The sequence below is a fragment of the Platalea leucorodia genome (genome assembly GCF_965183815.1).
Source record: "Platalea leucorodia genome assembly, chromosome: 7".
In the NCBI taxonomy this organism is placed as follows: Eukaryota; Metazoa; Chordata; class Aves; order Pelecaniformes; family Threskiornithidae; genus Platalea; species Platalea leucorodia.
In genome coordinates this window covers 71,519,241-71,536,197 of record NC_138829.1, presented here as the reverse complement: position 1 = coordinate 71,536,197, position 16,957 = coordinate 71,519,241, and the positions used below count along the sequence as shown (strand labels likewise).

Below are 16,957 nucleotides of genomic sequence, written 5' to 3'. Positions count from 1 at the left end.
TGCAGCACGCACACCTAGAGACACAGCGCACACGCACACCTATATACGTGCAGCACGCACACCTAGAGACACAGCGCACACGCACACCTATATACGTGCAGCACACACACCTATAGACACAGCGCACACGCACACCTATATACGTGCAGCACGCACACCTAGAGACACAGCGCACACGCACACCTATATACGTGCAGCACGCACACCTAGAGACACAGCGCACACGCACACCTATATATGTGCAGCACGCACACCTATAGACACAGCGCACACGCACACCTATATACGTGCAGCACGCACACCTATAGACACAGCGCACACGCACACCTATATACGTGCAGCACGCACACCTAGAGACACAGCGCACACGCACACCTATATACGTGCAGCACGCACACCTATAGACACAGCGCACACGCACACCTATATACGTGCAGCACGCACACCTAGAGACACAGCGCACACGCACACCTATATACGTGCAGCACGCACACCTAGAGACACAGCGCACACGCACACCTATATACGTGCAGCACGCACACCTAGAGACACAGCGCACGCACACCTATATACGTGCAGCACGCACACCTATAGACACAGCGCACACGCACACCTATATACGTGCAGCACGCACACCTAGAGACACAGCGCACGCACACCTATATACGTGCAGCACGCACACCTAGAGACACACAGCACACGCACACCTATATACGTGCAGCACGCACACCTAGAGACACAGCGCACGCACACCTATATACGTGCAGCACGCACACCTAGAGACACACAGCACACGCACACCTATATACGTGCAGCACGCACACCTAGAGACACAGCGCACACGCACACCTATATACGTGCAGCACACTCACCTATAGACACAGCGCACACGCACACCTATATACGTGCAGCACCCACACCTATAGACACAGCGCACACGCACACCTATATACGTGCAGCACGCACACCTAGAGACACAGCGCACACGCACACCTATATACGTGCAGCACGCACACCTAGAGACACAGCGCACGCACACCTATATACGTGCAGCACGCACACCTAGAGACACAGCGCACACGCACACCTATATACGTGCAGCACGCACACCTAGAGACACAGCGCACACGCACACCTATATACGTGCAGCACGCACACCTATAGACACAGCGCACACGCACACCTATATACGTGCAGCACGCACACCTAGAGACACAGCGCACACGCACACCTATATACGTGCAGCACGCACACCTAGAGACACAGCGCACGCACACCTATATACGTGCAGCACGCACACCTATAGACACAGCGCACACGCACACCTATATACGTGCAGCACGCACACCTAGAGACACAGCGCACGCACACCTATATACGTGCAGCACGCACACCTAGAGACACACAGCACACGCACACCTATATACGTGCAGCACACACACCTATAGACACACAGCACACACGCACACCTATATACGTGCAGCACGCACACCTAGAGACACAGCGCACGCACACCTATATACGTGCAGCACGCACACCTAGAGACACAGCGCACACGCACACCTATATACGTGCAGCACACTCACCTATAGACACAGCGCACACGCACACCTATATACGTGCAGCACGCACACCTATAGACACAGCGCACACGCACACCTATATACGTGCAGCACCCACACCTATAGACACAGCGCACACGCACACCTATATACGTGCAGCACGCACACCTATAGACACAGCGCACACGCACACCTATATACGTGCAGCACGCACACCTAGAGACACAGCGCACACGCACACCTATATACGTGCAGCACGCACACCTAGAGACACAGCGCACGCACACCTATATACGTGCAGCACGCACACCTAGAGACACAGCGCACACGCACACCTATATACGTGCAGCACGCACACCTATAGACACAGCGCACACGCACACCTATATACGTGCAGCACGCACACCTAGAGACACAGCGCACACGCACACCTATATACGTGCAGCACGCACACCTATAGACACAGCGCACACGCACACCTATATACGTGCAGCACGCACACCTATAGACACAGCGCACACGCACACCTATATACGTGCAGCACGCACACCTAGAGACACAGCGCACACGCACACCTATATACGTGCAGCACGCACACCTAGAGACACAGCGCACACGCACACCTATATACGTGCAGCACGCACACCTATAGACACAGCGCACACGCACACCTATATACGTGCAGCACGCACACCTATAGACACAGCGCACACGCACACCTATATACGTGCAGCACGCACACCTAGAGACACAGCGCACACGCACACCTATATACGTGCAGCACGCACACCTAGAGACACAGCGCACACGCACACCTATATACGTGCAGCACGCACACCTAGAGACACAGCGCACACGCACACCTATATACGTGCAGCACGCACACCTAGAGACACAGCGCACACGCACACCTATATACGTGCAGCACGCACACCTATAGACACAGCGCACACGCACACCTATATACGTGCAGCACGCACACCTATAGACACAGCGCACGCACACCTATATACGTGCAGCACGCACACCTATAGACACAGCGCACACGCACACCTATATACATGCAGCACGCTCACCTATAGACATGCAGCACACACACCTATAGACAGGCAGCACACACCCATGCACACCTATAGACAGGCAGTACGCAACCCTGTATACGTGCAGCACACATACCTATAGACACACAGCACACACGCACACCTATATACGTGCAGCACACACACCTACACACCTATATACGTGCAGCACACACACCTACACACCTATATATGTGCAGCACACACACCTACAGACACACGGCACACACACCTACACGCTTAGAGACACGCAGCACACACACAGCTATGTATGTGCAGCACACACATCTACACACCTATAGACATGCAGCACACACCTACACGCCTATATATGTGCAGCACACAGACATGCACACCTATAGACACGCAGCACACACACCTATAGACAGGCAGCACAGACACCGACACACCTATAGACAGGCAGCACACACACCTATAGACAGGCAGCACAGACACTGACACACCTATAGACAGGCAGCACACACATACGCATCTACAGACACTCAGCACACACATACACACCTATAGACAGGCAGCACTGACACCAACGGACCTATAGACAGGCAGCACACACATACGCACGTATAGACAGGCAGTGCACACATACGCACCTATAGACAGGCAGCACTGACACCGACGGACCTATAGACAGGCAGTGCACACATACGCACCTATAGACAGGCAGCACTGACACCGACGGACCTATAGACAGGCAGTGCACACATACGCACCTATAGACAGGCAGCACTGACACCGACGGACCTATAGACAGGCAGTGCACACACCTACATAGCTACAGACAGGCAGCACACAGATACGCACCTATAGACATACAGCACACACATACACACCTATAGACAGGCAGCACACATACGCACCTATAGACAGGCAGCACTGACACCGACAGACCTATAGACATACAGCACACCCATACACACCTATAGACATACAGCACACCCATACGCACCTATAGACAGGCAGCACACACATATGCACCTATAGACAGCGCACACACGCACCTATAGACACGCATCCGCGTGCCCCAGCCCAAAGGCAGGAGGGGGCTCGTTCCCAGGGGCTGCCCGGCCGCAGCGGGGCCGTGGCAGGATCCCCTGCCCGCACCCCCTGCCCGCACCCCTGCCCGCACCCCTGCCCGCAGGGACCGCACCGCGCTGACGAGCGTTGAGCTTTAATGGCAGAACCGCACCGAAGTCCCCCCGCGTCCCCCTCCCTCGCTGGCCCGCCAGCGCGAAGGGGACCCCCCCCCCCAGCCCAAAATCAGTTCTCTGCTGCCAGACCCCGTCTGCCCGCGGGGCCGGGTGCGGGCAGGCTGGCGGGGGACGCGCGGGCGCCGGGGGCCCTGCTGGGACGGTTTCTTCGGGCCTTCGAGCTGGCACCCCACCGCCACCGGCAGCGGCAACCCCGCAGGGCCGGCTTGCGGGGGGACGGGAGCGTGGCGGCGGTGGCGGCGGAGGTCCGGCGGTGGCGGCGGAGGTCCGGCAGCAGCCGGGACCCAAAGCGCCGTCGCCAGCCCTGGGGGGGCCAGCAGCAGGCCCCAGGGGCTACGCCAGCGGCGGGGGGCTCAGCAGAGCACGCAGCCCCTCCTGGGTCGCCTCCTGCGCTGGCTCCGGCGGGCGGCGCTGAGGGCGGCACCGCAGGCCACCGCGAAGATGTCCCCGATGTTCTCCTGGTGCCTGGCCGAGCACTCCAAGTAGGACACGGCGTGGACCTGCCGGGCCATGGCCTCTCCCTGCGGGGCGCCGGGGGGTCAGACCCCGCTCCGTGGAGCCCGGCTCCCCCAGCGCCCCGTCCTGGGGGGCACCCCCGGCCCGTCGGGGGGGTGGCACTTGCCTGCTGGTAGGAGATGGGCTCCAGGCGTCCCTCCTGCAGCTTGTGCAGCACCTCCCGGTCCCGCCGCAGGTCCGTCTTGCAGCCCACCAGCAGCACCGGGACGCCCTTGCAGAAGTGGTTCACCTCCGGGTACCACTGCGGGGGACACGCACGCACGCGCGTCACCCGGGGGCTGGGGGACGCGGGACGGGCAGCAGCCCCGGCTCCACGCCACCCGGGCGGATGCGTTACCTTCGTGAGGACGTTGTCGTAGCTGTTGGGGCTGGTGACGTCAAAGCAGATGAGGACAACGTTGGCGTCCGAGTAGGAGAGCGGGCGAAGCCTGTCGTAGTCTTCCTGTCCTGCCGGGCGGAGAAGCAGACCATTATGGACCAGTACCCTACTGGTCTGGGTCCCCCACAGCGTGGGACCGTGTCTGTCCCTCCAGCCTGGGGGGACAGTGAGGCGCTGGGGACACAAGGCAGAGGGTGACATCCACCGGGGACCAGGTTAACCCCCCGTCTCCCGTGGTCAGTGCATGGGGACACCCCCAAACCCGCAGGCGGTGCGGGGCTGGGGGGGACACGACCGCCTGCCCCGTCCCCTCCTGTCCCACCTGCCGTGTCCCAGAGGTGGATCTTCACGGGCTTGCCGCCAACCTGGAGGGAGGCCGTGTACTTCTCGAACACGGTGGGGACGTAGACCTGGCAGGGGACAGGGAGGGGACATGAGACAGGTCCCGCCTGCCCGCGGGCAACGGCGGGGGGCAGTGGCGGAGGGGACCCCCCCGGGGAGGTGTGCGCAGGACGGGGCACGGGGAGGTACCCGGGGCTGGGAGAGGCAAACGGGGAGCAGGAGATGGTTGTGCATCCCCGGGGCGGGTGGGGTGGGGACGCTCCTTGTCCCCCACAGCCCCGGGACTGCGGCCCCCCCCCCCAGCCCAGGGCAGCGCCGAGCCTCGGGCAGGCGGGATGCTCCAGTGGGACCCGGGAGAAAGGTGCTGGGGTCTCTGTGGGCTGCCCCCCCTCCCCGCGCCCCCCGGGGCCCGTATGTGCCCCCACTGCGGGACAGACCCCGCTCCCCACCCTGCGACCCCCCAGGCGAGGCGGAGGTGCCCGTCCGCCCGCGGAGGGGGGCTGCCCCGCACCCCCGTCAGCCCCAGGCTGGGCCACCGCCGGCCCCCCCAGCCCCATGTCCTGCTGCAAACGGCCCCGCTGCCGCCACCGTGCCCGTCCCATCCCGCGTCCGCCGCCCTTCGCCCACACCGCCGCTCCCTGGAAGCCTCCCCCGGGCGCAGCCGGTGTGCGTCGGGGATGGTGACCCTACCCGTGACCGGGTCCCACCGGGGCTGAGGTCCCAGGGGACAGGGAGACCGGTACCTTGGGGAAGTCCCCCCTGGCGAAGGCCACCAGCAGCGATGTCTTCCCGCAGCCCCCGTCCCCTACGACGACAGCCTTGACCTCGGCCTCGGGGGGGCCCGGGACCTGCCCCCCGCGTTCCTGCTGCATGGGGGCAGCCGGCGGGGCCACGGAGCCTGCCTGGCCTCGGCGGGGACGGTGACGGTGACAGGGTGGCGGGAGGTAGCCGCCCGGCCCAGGGTGCGGCCACCACCCACCCACCGGGCCCGCCCGTGACGCCGCTCGGGGCTGGGGCACCGCAGGCAGGCAGGGTGCTCACACGCGTATGGGCGTCCTCGCACGCTCATGACGCCTTGCACACGTGTAGCGTTGCTCCCTGCGTGTCCCTGGGACCCTGCCGCGGGCTGCGTGTGCAACGCTCCCTCTCGCGCCTGCCCGCACACGCGCACAGCTGCCTGTTGCACGCACACACGACTCCATCCTGTGTGCGCAGCTCCTTTGCACGCACGCACCCGCTCGCATGCCCAGCTGCTCCTTGCACACATCCATGCAGGTTCCTTGCACGCATGTACGTACGCACGCACACACACTTGCACGGCTCCCTCTCGCCCGCCCGCAGCTCCCTCCTTGCGCACACCCGCACGCTCCCGTGCTTGTGCGTGCAAACAGACGTGTGTGCCCCCGGACTGCTGAGTGCCTGCTGCAGGCGGGGGCCCTCCCTGACGCCCCGGCCCCCCCGGGTTTTATTGCCCCGAGCATCAACAGGAGGCAAAGTCCAGGGCGGAGGGAGGCATTGGGGGGTGACTCACAGCTCCGGCCTCCCCGCCAGTGCCACCCCTTCTGTCACACCACGCCTGGTCCTGCTGTGCCGTACCGTGCCGTGCTGTGCCATACCCTGTCCCTGGCGCCCAGCCCAGCAGGACCCGGCTGGCGCAGGCAGCCCCTGGCCCACGGTCTTTTCCCGGTGACCCAAACACGCTGGTGGGGAGAGGCTGCAGCACCCCGTTTTGCTCGGGGACGTGCCAACCCAGCGCTGTTCTCCTGGGTCCGCATTACCCACAGCGATCCTTGCCCGCCTCCCCTGGGACGGGGACCCCCATGACCCCGCTCTGGGAGGTGGGAGCTCAGAGGATGCTCAGACACGAGGGACTGGGGACATGGGGTGTTTCTGGGTGGTGGCCGGGCTCAGGGAGCCCTGTGCATGGGTGCCACCTCCCGCCGGCTCCCACAGCCCTGCTGTGGGTGCACCGGCCGCCCAGGTGAGCCAGGCAGGGGTGTTAGCAGTCCTAGCAGCAATCAGCCAGCTTAACGAGCCGAAGAAGCAGCTTTCTGCCCTTGCTTGGGGGGTGCTTTGCCCGCCGTCCGGCTGTGTGCCCCCACCGGCACAGGGGAGCCCAGCGGCTGGAGGGGACGCGGAGGGCAGCCACTGCTGCTCTGGGGAGGAAGGAGAGACCATGTCCCCCACATCCCAGCTTGGAGGTCCCCAAAACCCCCTCCCCTCCAGTCAGTGCCCTCCTCTGCCACCCCAAGGCCGCGGCGGGGGTGAACGGCCGCTTCTGGTATAGGGGTGCAGGGAGGGATCATGCGTGCCATTCCCTGCCGTTCCCCCCATCCCTATGGCTGGCTCATGCCCTGCTCTCCTGCCACTGGTCCCACCGGCTCCCTCGGTGGCTACCAGCCCGGCTGGGAGGGCACTGCAGCCCCCAGACCAGCCGGGGCAAGTCTGAACTGATAGCTCGAACACCAAATTCTCAGCCAGGCCTGATGCACGCCAAAGATGCAGGAGACACAGCGGTGATTCGCGTGCCGGGAGGCTGGAAGGCAAATGCACCCAGTAATGAACAATCTCAGAAGGATGCCAGCGTCAGGGCAGGGTGGGGGAAGGAGACTGGAGCACAATAAAACAATTAGGAAGGTGGTAATTACCAGTCTAATGGGATATCAGGTTGAATCCTAAAAGCATCGAGATTCTTTCACAGCAAGATGTAGCTGCTGCAGTATTCGTCCTCTGGGGTGTTGTCTTGGACGGAGCGTTTCGTTTCCTGCAAGATCAACGGAAATTTGACAGGAAAAGAGGCTGGGTGTCTCTGAAACTGCCCAATGCTCTCTTATCGCCTGACCCGTGATCGTGCAGAAACGCCCCAAGGAGCAGCTTTATTTGGAGGAGAGATGGGTTGTCCGGGTCTTCTGAGGACGCGGATACCCCAGTTCTCCTCATCCGAGAAGATCGTGGCGAGGACAGCCGGAGGGAGGGAGCGTGCCCTGCTCAGACGTGCGGGCAGCTCGGCCCCAGGCTGCTGCCTGGAAAGGTAGGGGATCTGGAGCGGAGCCCGGCCCGGGGAGCTGCATGCGTCTCCCCGGAGCTCCCCGCAGCCCTTCTCACCGCTCCCCCGTGCATCCTCCCTCCGGGTGCCTGGAGCCCCTCCGACCTCTCCTCCCCACTCGCCCTCCCAGCCCAGCACTGGTGAGGAAGCCTCCTCCCCTCCTGTCACCCCCTGTCCCCAGCCCTGCCGTGCCCCATCACCAGGACCCCTCTCCCTGACATCCCTTGGGGTCTCACTAACTCCCCCTCTGCTCTGACCGCAGCCGGGGACCACGTCCCACCTCCCACCATGGAGCTGAACCAGACATCCCCACCTCCCACATCACCCATCCCGGAGACCGACGGAGATGACCCGTGCGGGATGGACGTCACCGACATGGCCATAGACAGCGTCCAGCTGCTCATCTCCCTCTGCGGGCTGATGGGGAACGGGGCCGTCCTCTGGCTCCTCGGCTGCCGCATCCGCAGGAACCCCATCACCGTCTACATCCTCAACCTGGCCGTCGCTGACTTCACCTTCCTCCTCTTCATGGCCACCACGTCTCTCCTCTACATGGTGGAGAATGCCTCCTGCTCCCGCATTGTGCCTCTGATGTACCCGAGGTCGTTTTTCCTGCTCTCGCTCTTCTCCTACAACATGGGCCTGTACCTCCTGACGGCCATCAGTGTCGAGAGGTGCATGTCCATCCTCAGCCCGCTCTGGTACCGCTGCCACCGCCCCCAGCACTTGTCAGCCGTGGTGTGTGCCCTGCTCTGGGCCCTCTCCATCGCTGTCGTTGCTGCAGTGACTTCTCTGTGCCTGTTGCACGACCATGAGCACTGCCAGATAGCTCTCATCTCCATGTATGTCCTCAACTTCCTCATCTTTGCACCACTCATGGTCATTTCCAATGTGATCCTGTTCGTTAAGGTCTGGTGTGGCTCCAGGCGCCATCAACCCAAGAGGCTCTACATCGTTATCTTCCTCACCGTCCTCTTCTTCCTCATCTTCGCTCTTCCCCTCAGCATCTGGAATTTCCAGCAGCAGTTCAGCTACAATGTCATGCCCTACCAGGTTGTTTTCCTGCTCGCCTGCATCAACAGCAGCATCAACCCCTTCATCTACTTCTTGGTGGGGAGCTGCCGGAGGCATTGCTCCTTGGTGTCCCTCCAGGTCGCCTTCCAGAGGGTCTTTGAAGAGACGGGGATCACCGTGGTATCCAGCTAAGAGGCCCCTGTGGTCACACCGGCCACGCTGCCCACCCCAGCTTCATGCTCAGCTGCCCACCCTTCCTCCTGGCTGGGCCTGCAGGTCACCTTCCTGTGGCTGTATGTTGGGATGCACCGCGTCCCTTATCCCATCGCCATCCCCGTCCCCATCCCCACCCTCATCTCTGTCCCCATCCCCATTCCCATCCCCATCCCTGTGCTTTTCCCCTTCCCATCCCATCCCCATCCCCGTGCTTTTCCCCTTCCCATCCCATCCCCATCCCATTCCCATCCCATCCCCATCCCCATCTTTATCCCCCTCCCTTTCCCATCCCATCCCCATTCCCATCTCCATCTCCGTGCTTTTCCCCTTCCCATCCCCATCCCATCTCATCCCCATCCTTTTCTCCATCCCCATCCCATCCCCATCCTCATCTTCATCCCCATCCCTTTCCCATCCCCATCCCCGTGCTTTTCCCCTTCGCATCCCATCCCCATCCCATTCCCATCCCATCCCCATCCCCATCCCCATCCCCATCCCCATCCCCATCTTTATCCCCCTCCCTTTCCCATCCCATCCCCATTCCCATCTCCATCTCCGTGCTTTTCCCCTTCCCATCCCCATCCCATCTCATCCCCATCCTCTTCTCCATCCCCATCCCATCCCCATCCTCATCTCCATCCCCATCCCATCCCCATCCTCATCTTCATCCCCATCCCTTTCCCATCCCATCCCCATCCCATTCCCATCCCATCCCCATCCCCATCTTTATCCCCCTCCCTTTCCCATCCCATCCCCATTCCCATCTCCATCTCCGTGCTTTTCCCCTTCCCATCCCCATCCCATCTCATCCCCATCCTTTTCTCCATCCCCATCCCCATCCTCATCCCCATCCCCATCCCTTTCCCATCCCATCCCCATCCCTTTCCCATCCCCATTCCCATCCCCATCCCCGTGCTTTTCCCCTTCCCATCCTCATCCCATTCCCATCCCCATCTTTATCCCCCTCCCTTTCCCATCCCCATCCCCATCTCTGTCCCCATCCCCATCCTTTTCTCCATCCCATCCCCATCCTTTTCTCCATCCCCATCCCATCCCCATCCCCATCCCACCCCATCCCACCCCGTCCCTCCGGCCGCCCCCCCGGCAGGGCTCCCGCCGGCCCGGCCTCTCCCCGGCGGGGAGCGCGGAGCGCCGGGCTCTGCTGCCCTCCAGCGAGCGAGGCGGAGATGCGAGGCCTCCGGGCTCCCTCCCGGCGCCCGCCTGCCCCGCTCCCGCCCCCGGCTCGGCCGAAGCCTCTGCTCCCATCCCAATAAACGCTTCTGGCTCCATCCACCCCCTCTCGTTCCTCTCCGGCCGTTCGCGGGGACGGGGGGCTGCGGGGGGCTGCGGGACGCCGGGGGTGAAGCTCTGCCGCGCTGCGGAGTGGGGGTCTCCCCGAGAAACAGCCCCCCCAAAACCCTTCTGGGGTGGCCCGGGGTGAGCAGCCCATAGGGAGGCACCGGAGCCTCCGGCGTGGGGCTGGCCGGGGTGGGTGGGAGGTGGCGGGGCTGCGTGGGGCGTGCGGGATGGGGTAGGGTTGGCGTGGGAAGGGTGGGATGTGGTGGGGCTGGTGGGAAGGTGCGGGACATGGTGGGGCTGGCCGGGGGGTGCGGGACGTGGTGGGGGTCCGCAGTCATCAGGACAGGAGCAGCACCGGCCCCAGAGGTGCCAGTGGGGCCGTGCGGGAGGAGGGGGAAACCGAGGCCCGGCACGACGGCGTTCAGTTCGGAGCCGACCGGCGCACGGCTCCTGGCTCCGGCATCATCCTTCTGCACACCCACAGCTCTGCCCACCGCTGTGACGGGAGGCTTTGCGACCGGCTGAGACCTCGGCAAAGCCACAGGGAGGTGAGTGATGTCCCGTGGTGGCCACCAGACGTGGTACCCTGCTCCTGGGAGGTGGTGGCCGGGCTGGGGACCACGGACTCATAGAATCATAGAATTGTTCAGGTTGCAAAGGACCTCTGAGATCATCACATCCAACCTGTTAACCCAACTGCCTGGCCCCCCTCTAAACCACGTCCCTAAGCACCACATCCACACGTTTTTTGAATACTCCCAGGGACTGTGATTGCACCCCTTCCCCGGGCAGCCTGTGCCGGGGCCTGACCCCTCTCCCCATGAAGAAATTTTTCCTAATACCCAACCCAACCCTGCCCTGGCGCAGCTTGAGGCCGTTCCCTCTCGTCCCATCGCTTGTTCCTGGGGAGCAGAGACCGACCCCCCCGGCTCCAGCCTCCTTTCAGGCCGTTGCAGAGAGCGATGAGGGCTCCCCTCAGCCTCCTCTTCTCCAGGCTGAGCCCCCCCAGCTCCCCCAGCCGCTCCTCCCCAGCCTTGTGCTCCAGCCCCTGCCCCAGCCTCGCTGCCCGGCTCTGGCCACGCTCCAGCCCCTCCATGGCCGCCTTGGGGTGCGGGGCCCAGCGCTGAGCACAGCAGTCGAGGGGCGGCCTCACCAGTGCCCAGCGCAGGGGCACCATCACCTCCCTGCTCCTGCTGGCCACACCGTTCCTGATACAAGCCAGGATGCCACTGGCCCTCTTGGCCACCTGGGCACCCTGCTGGCTCATGTCCAGCGCTGTCGACCAGCACCCCCAGGCCCTTTCCCGCCGGGCAGCTCCCAGCCGCTCCTCCCCACGCCTGCAGCGGTGCCTGGGGTTGCTGTGCCCCCAGGGCAGGACCTGGCCCTGAGCCTTGCTGCCCCTCACCCAGTTGGCCCCGGCCCATCGACCCGGCCTGGCCAGGGCCCTCTGCAGAGCCCCCTGCCCTCCGGCAGATCGACACTGCCACCCAACTGGGTGCCATCTGCAAACTGACTGAGGGTGCCCTCCATCCCCTCACCCAGATCATCAATGAAGATATTGAACAGGACCGGCCCCAACACTGAGCCCTGGGGAACACCACTGGTGACCGGCCGCCAGCTGGATTTGACTCCATTCACCACCACGCTCTGGGCTCGGCCATCCAGCCAGTTTTTAACCCAGCACAGAGTGCACTTATCCAAGCCGTGAGCAGCCAGCTTCTCCAGGAGAATGCTGTGGGAGACAGTGTCAAAGGCCTTACTAAAGTCCAAGTAGACACCATCCACAGCCTTCCCCGCATCCCCCAAGCGGGTCACCTTGTCATAGAAGGAGACCAGGTTGGTCAAGCAGGACCTCCCTTTCATAAACCCATGCTGGCTGAGCCTGATCCCCCAGTTGTCCTGCACATGCCGCGTAATGGCACTCAGGATGATCTGCTCCATGACCTTCCCCGGCACCGAGGTCAGGCTGAGAGGCCTGTAGTTCCCCAGATCCTCCTTCCGACCCTTCTTGTTGACGGGTGTCACATTTGCTAACTTCCAGTCATCTGGGACCTCCCCGGTTGACCAGGACTGCTGACAGATGATGGAGAGTGGCTTGGCCAGCTCCTCTGCCAGCTCCCTCAGTATCCTTGGGTGGATCCCGTCTGGTCCCATAGCCTTGTGGGCATCCAGGTGGAGGAGCAGGTCAGTGACTGCCACCTCTTCGACAACCGGGGCTTCATTCTGCATCCTATCTCCGTCTCCCAGCTCAGGGGCCTGAAAACCCCGAGGATGACTAGCTTGACTATTAAAGACTGAGGCAAAGAAGGCATTAAGTACCTCAGCCTTCTCCTCCTCCTTCGTGGCAATGTATCCCTTCACATCCAACAAAGGAGGGAGATTCTCCTTGGCCCTCCTTTTGTCGCCGATATATTTGTAGAAACATTTTTTGTTATCTTTGACTGCTACGTTCTAGCTGGGCTTTTGCCCTTCTAATTTTCTCCCTGCATAACCTCACAACATCCTTGTAGTCTTCCTGAGTTGCCTTCCTCTTCTTCCAAAGGTGGTAAACTCTTTTTCCTGAGTCCCAGCCAAAGCTCTCTGTTCAGCCAGGCCGTTCCGCTCCCCCGCCTGCTCGGCTTACGGCACACGGGGACGTCCTGCTCCTGCGCCTTTGAGATTTCCTTCTTGAATAACATCCAGCCTTCCTGGACTCCTTTGCCCTTCAGGACGGCCTCCCAAGGGACTCTGTTCACCAGGCTCCTGAACAGGCCAAAATCTGCCTTTCTAAAGGCCAGGGTAGCGGTTTTGCTGACCCCGCTCCTTACTTCTCCAAGAATCGAAAACTCTACTCCCCCTCCCCTTGCTGCTGCACCGTCCCAGCCTGCTGAAGGAGAAATGCTCCAAAGCCAAGGGAGAGGAAGAATTTCAGAAGGAAGAGTCCTTTGCACTTAGACCTGGCTGACAAAATAAAAGATATTTGGGGAGATATTTGCTGTGACACTAATAAAAGGGTCTGGGGGCACCGCCGTACCCCTGGGCCCATCCCGCTCCCAGCTGCGGGCAGCTGGCATCATTTTTGCTCCAGAGAGCACAGCCCGTGCGTGCGTCTCCCCTCCCTCCACCCGCAGCCCTGGCCAGCGGCAGGACCCAGACGAAGCCAGCACACGGACCGAAGGCAGCTCGGGGTGCACGATGCTGTTTATTGATACCAGGCAGCAGTGAGATACAGGAACCGGGTACCGGCGGGCGGGGAGGGTGGCGGGGCCTCGGCAGAGCCTGGTGAGGTGGTCCCCCCCGCCGGCATTGCGGGAGGTGGGAGGTGGGCAGAGTTCAGAGAGGCCTCGCAGGCTGGGATGCGGGATGAGGAGAGGGGCTTAGGACACCGGATGGCTTTTACCTCCGCTCCGTACATGGATTGGAATTTCCCGAAGGCAATGCTCATCCCGAAAAGCCGACGGCGTGTGAAATGGGAACACGGTCCTCTGGGGCACGTTCTCCTTGGGGGAATGGTGCCCGAGGAACTGGGATGGGCTGGCAGGGAGGAGGAAAGCTATGCTCTGACACACTCCCCACAGAGCATCCCTCCCCTTGGCGATGCCCCTGCTCTCCTCTTCTGCAGGGGGCAGAATTAGACCACGAGAAGAAATACTGCAGACATTTATTAATCTGGTTACTCAAGGAAAACCTCAGCCGCTGTCCCGGGGGCCTTAAGCAGAGCACTGGAAGAGCTTCAACAGGCTGGAGCCAGCCTGTCCATCGTAGTGTCATTGCTGCGTGCCGTGTTGCTTTCCGGCTCCTCAAAGACCCTCTGGAAGGCGACCCGGAGGGACACCAAGGAGCAATGCCTCCGGCAGCTCCCCACCAAGAAGTAGATGAAGGGGTTGATGCTGCTGTTGATGCAGGCGAGCAGGAAAACAACCTGGTAGGGCACGACAGTGTAGCTGAACTGCTGCTGGAAATTCCAGATGCTGAGGGGAAGAGCGAAGATGAGGAAGAAGAGGACGGTGAGGAAGATAACGATGTAGAGCCTCTTGGGTTGATGGCGCCTGGAGCCACACCAGACCTTAACAAACAGGATCACATTGGAAATGACCATGAGTGGTGCAAAGATGAGGAAGTTGAGGACATACATGGAGATGAGAGCTATCTGGCAGTGCTCATGGTCGTGCAACAGGCACAGAGAAGTCACTGCAGCAATGACAGTGATGGAGAGGGCCCAGAGCAGGGCACACACCACGGCTGACAAGTGCTGGGGGCGGCGGATGCTGGAGTAGAGGATGGACACGCACCTCTCGACGCTGATGGCCGTCAGGAGGTACAGGCCCACATTGTAGGAGAAGAGTGAGAGCAGGAAAAACGACCTCGGGTACATCAGAGGCACAATGCGGGAGCAGGAGGCATTCTCCACCATGTAGAGGAGAGACGTGGTGGCCATGAAGAGGAGGAAGGTGAAGTCAGCGACGGCCAGGTTGAGGATGTAGACGGTGATGGGGTTCCTGCGGATGCGGCAGCCGAGGAGCCAGAGGACGGCCCCGTTCCCCATCAGCCCGCAGAGGGAGATGAGCAGCTGGACGCTGTCTATGGCCATGTCGGTGACGTCCATCCTGCACGGGTCATCTCCATCGGTGGGCAGCGTGGGTAGTATAGGAGATGGGGACATGTGGTTCACCTCCATGGATGGACGCTGGGTGGGTGGTGGGACGTGGTCCCCGGCTGTGGTCAGAGTGGACAGGGAGTTAGCAGCTTGGAGAAGCCGGGGCTGAGTCGCGCGGCCCCTTGCCAGCTCCCTGCGCTGGGAAGGCATCAGTGGGGGACAAGCGGGATGTGCTGGGGAGGGGAGCGGGGGACATTTTGGGGTGGGAGAGGGAGACGGGAGGGGAGGGAGAGGGAGGTTCACCAGGAGATGCAGCAGGCAAGTGCAGGGCAGTGGGGAGAGGACCTGGGGAGAGCGCTGCCCATCACTGGGAGAGGGTGGGAGGAACATAGCTGCTGGCAGTGGATGCTGGAGGAAAGGAAGGTGGGATAGGGATGAAGGAAAACATTGCACTTAACTGTTAGCTTTGGTGAAGCAGCAGGCAAGGGCTGTCTTTCCAGCTGGGCTTGGGCAGATCAGAGTCGGTGTCTTGGCATCTCACGCTCCCTTTGGATTTATATCCTGAAGCGGATCCTCCCAGGACAGTTGCATGAAGAAGAAAGTCCTCCGGTCACCAGGAGGTCCCCGCTCTCCGTGCCCTGTCCCCAGTGCACCCCTTGGCAGCGTGCACCGCTCCCCCAGCCACAGTGGGATCGTAGGGAAATTGGGAATGGTTTTGTAACTGTGGCTACGTCAGAGCTCCACTTCCTTGTTTTTATTTATCTCGCTCTTTTTTGCCAGAAAGGAAGTGGCTGCCCTCCTGCAGGTTTCCGCAGTTCTTTATTTCTCCCTTGCCCGTCGCAGGGCTCCCTGGACCTCAGCATCCCCGGGGGGCATCGCCCCTCCAGCAGCAGAGCGCAATGCTGGTGATGCTGCCGGTACTGGTGGTGTTGACGATGCCGGCGGTGCTGGAGGTGCTGGTGGTGCTGGCAGCGCGGCTGTGTGCTTCTCAGAAGTGACTCCCCTTCTGGGAGGAGCACAGGGACAATGGCCAAGCCCCACCCTGGACCCGAAGGAGCACAGCCTCAAACTGGAGCCAAGAATTCACATTTCTTATCAGTCTAATGCAGACTTTGACATCTCAGTTGAAGGACATCAAACAGTTGTTTTCAGCCAGGCTACGATGCTAGCACTTATAGCCCAGATCAATTATTGCTAATACCCCTTAGTAATGCAACGAAAGCAATTAGAGACCAGCTTTTGCGGTGCTGTGCTCCCCCTCCCAGCGGGCTGTTACACTGAGCTGCAGCCCTCCCAGCTCTTCACCAGCAGCACATCTTCCTCCTCAGTCTTGGGAGCGCTTGTGGTTATTTTTTTACGTGATCCCACCCCTTTGGTAGCCCACACACCCCGGGATGCGGCTCCTGAGCTCGGCTCGGATGTTGTTAAACCCTCCTGTGACTCACGGCTCCTGCTCAGGGCTGAGCAGAGCATCTCCTTGGAGGTCTGGGCTGGCAGCACCGTCCCCTGGGCAGGTCCACGGGGACCCCGAGCCCCTCTCATCCACCGCACGATGTGCAAAGGGCTTAATGTTATAGCCAGTATGTTTCGTGCAATTAACATCCTTGCCGTGATGATTAAAATGACAGAAGTGGTCCATAAAGAGAGGCTTGCAGTTGCCTCAGCTGTGGAAGAGCTTCTCCGGTGGGATCCAGCGCCC

General features: G+C 61.5%; 3 protein-coding genes across 3 annotated transcripts; 1 reads left to right on the top strand and 2 right to left on the bottom strand.

Moving 5' to 3' along the window:
• Window positions 1–3,926: 3,926 nt before the first annotated feature.
• RHOD (ras homolog family member D) lies at window positions 3,927–7,866 on the bottom strand. The gene is made up of 6 exons (XM_082317053.1): window positions 7,756–7,866; window positions 5,851–7,643; window positions 5,088–5,175; window positions 4,724–4,833; window positions 4,489–4,627; window positions 3,927–4,387 (listed from the first exon to the last, which is right to left on the bottom strand). The coding sequence occupies exons 2-6, from the start codon at window positions 5,977–5,979 to the stop codon at window positions 4,224–4,226; spliced, it is 630 nt and encodes a 209-aa protein (XP_082173179.1). The 5' UTR covers window positions 5,980–7,643; window positions 7,756–7,866; the 3' UTR covers window positions 3,927–4,223.
• Window positions 7,867–7,967: 101 nt separating this feature from the next.
• On the top strand, window positions 7,968–9,513 carry LOC309593227 (mas-related G-protein coupled receptor member H-like). The gene is made up of 2 exons (XM_082317416.1): window positions 7,968–8,138; window positions 8,416–9,513. Exon 2 carries the CDS (start codon window positions 8,442–8,444, stop codon window positions 9,357–9,359), a length of 918 nt encoding a protein of 305 aa, XP_082173542.1. The 5' UTR covers window positions 7,968–8,138; window positions 8,416–8,441; the 3' UTR covers window positions 9,360–9,513.
• Window positions 9,514–13,844: 4,331 nt separating this feature from the next.
• Window positions 13,845–16,274, bottom strand: LOC309593445 (mas-related G-protein coupled receptor member H-like). Its single transcript, XM_082317993.1, has 2 exons — window positions 15,717–16,274; window positions 13,845–15,377 (listed from the first exon to the last, which is right to left on the bottom strand). The coding sequence occupies exon 2, from the start codon at window positions 15,337–15,339 to the stop codon at window positions 14,395–14,397; it is 945 nt and encodes a 314-aa protein (XP_082174119.1). The 5' UTR covers window positions 15,340–15,377; window positions 15,717–16,274; the 3' UTR covers window positions 13,845–14,394.
• Window positions 16,275–16,957: the final 683 nt, after the last annotated feature.

Bases quoted from the DNA above. Each gene is read 5' to 3' on its own strand.
- RHOD (XM_082317053.1), bottom strand. From the start codon at position 5,979: ATGCAGCAGGAACGCGGGGGGCAGGTCCCGGGCCCCCCCGAGGCCGAG. The intron at 4,834-5,087 runs GTGGGACAGGAG...TCCGCCCGGCAG, and splicing joins CCACCTCTGGGACACGGCAG to GACAGGAAGACTACGACAGG. The intron at 4,388-4,488 runs GTGCCACCCCCC...CCCCGCAGGGAG, and splicing joins CATCTCCTACCAGCAGGCAA to AGGCCATGGCCCGGCAGGTC.
- LOC309593227 (XM_082317416.1), top strand. From the start codon at position 8,442: ATGGAGCTGAACCAGACATCCCCACCTCCCACATCACCCATCCCGGAG.
- LOC309593445 (XM_082317993.1), bottom strand. From the start codon at position 15,339: ATGGAGGTGAACCACATGTCCCCATCTCCTATACTACCCACGCTGCCC.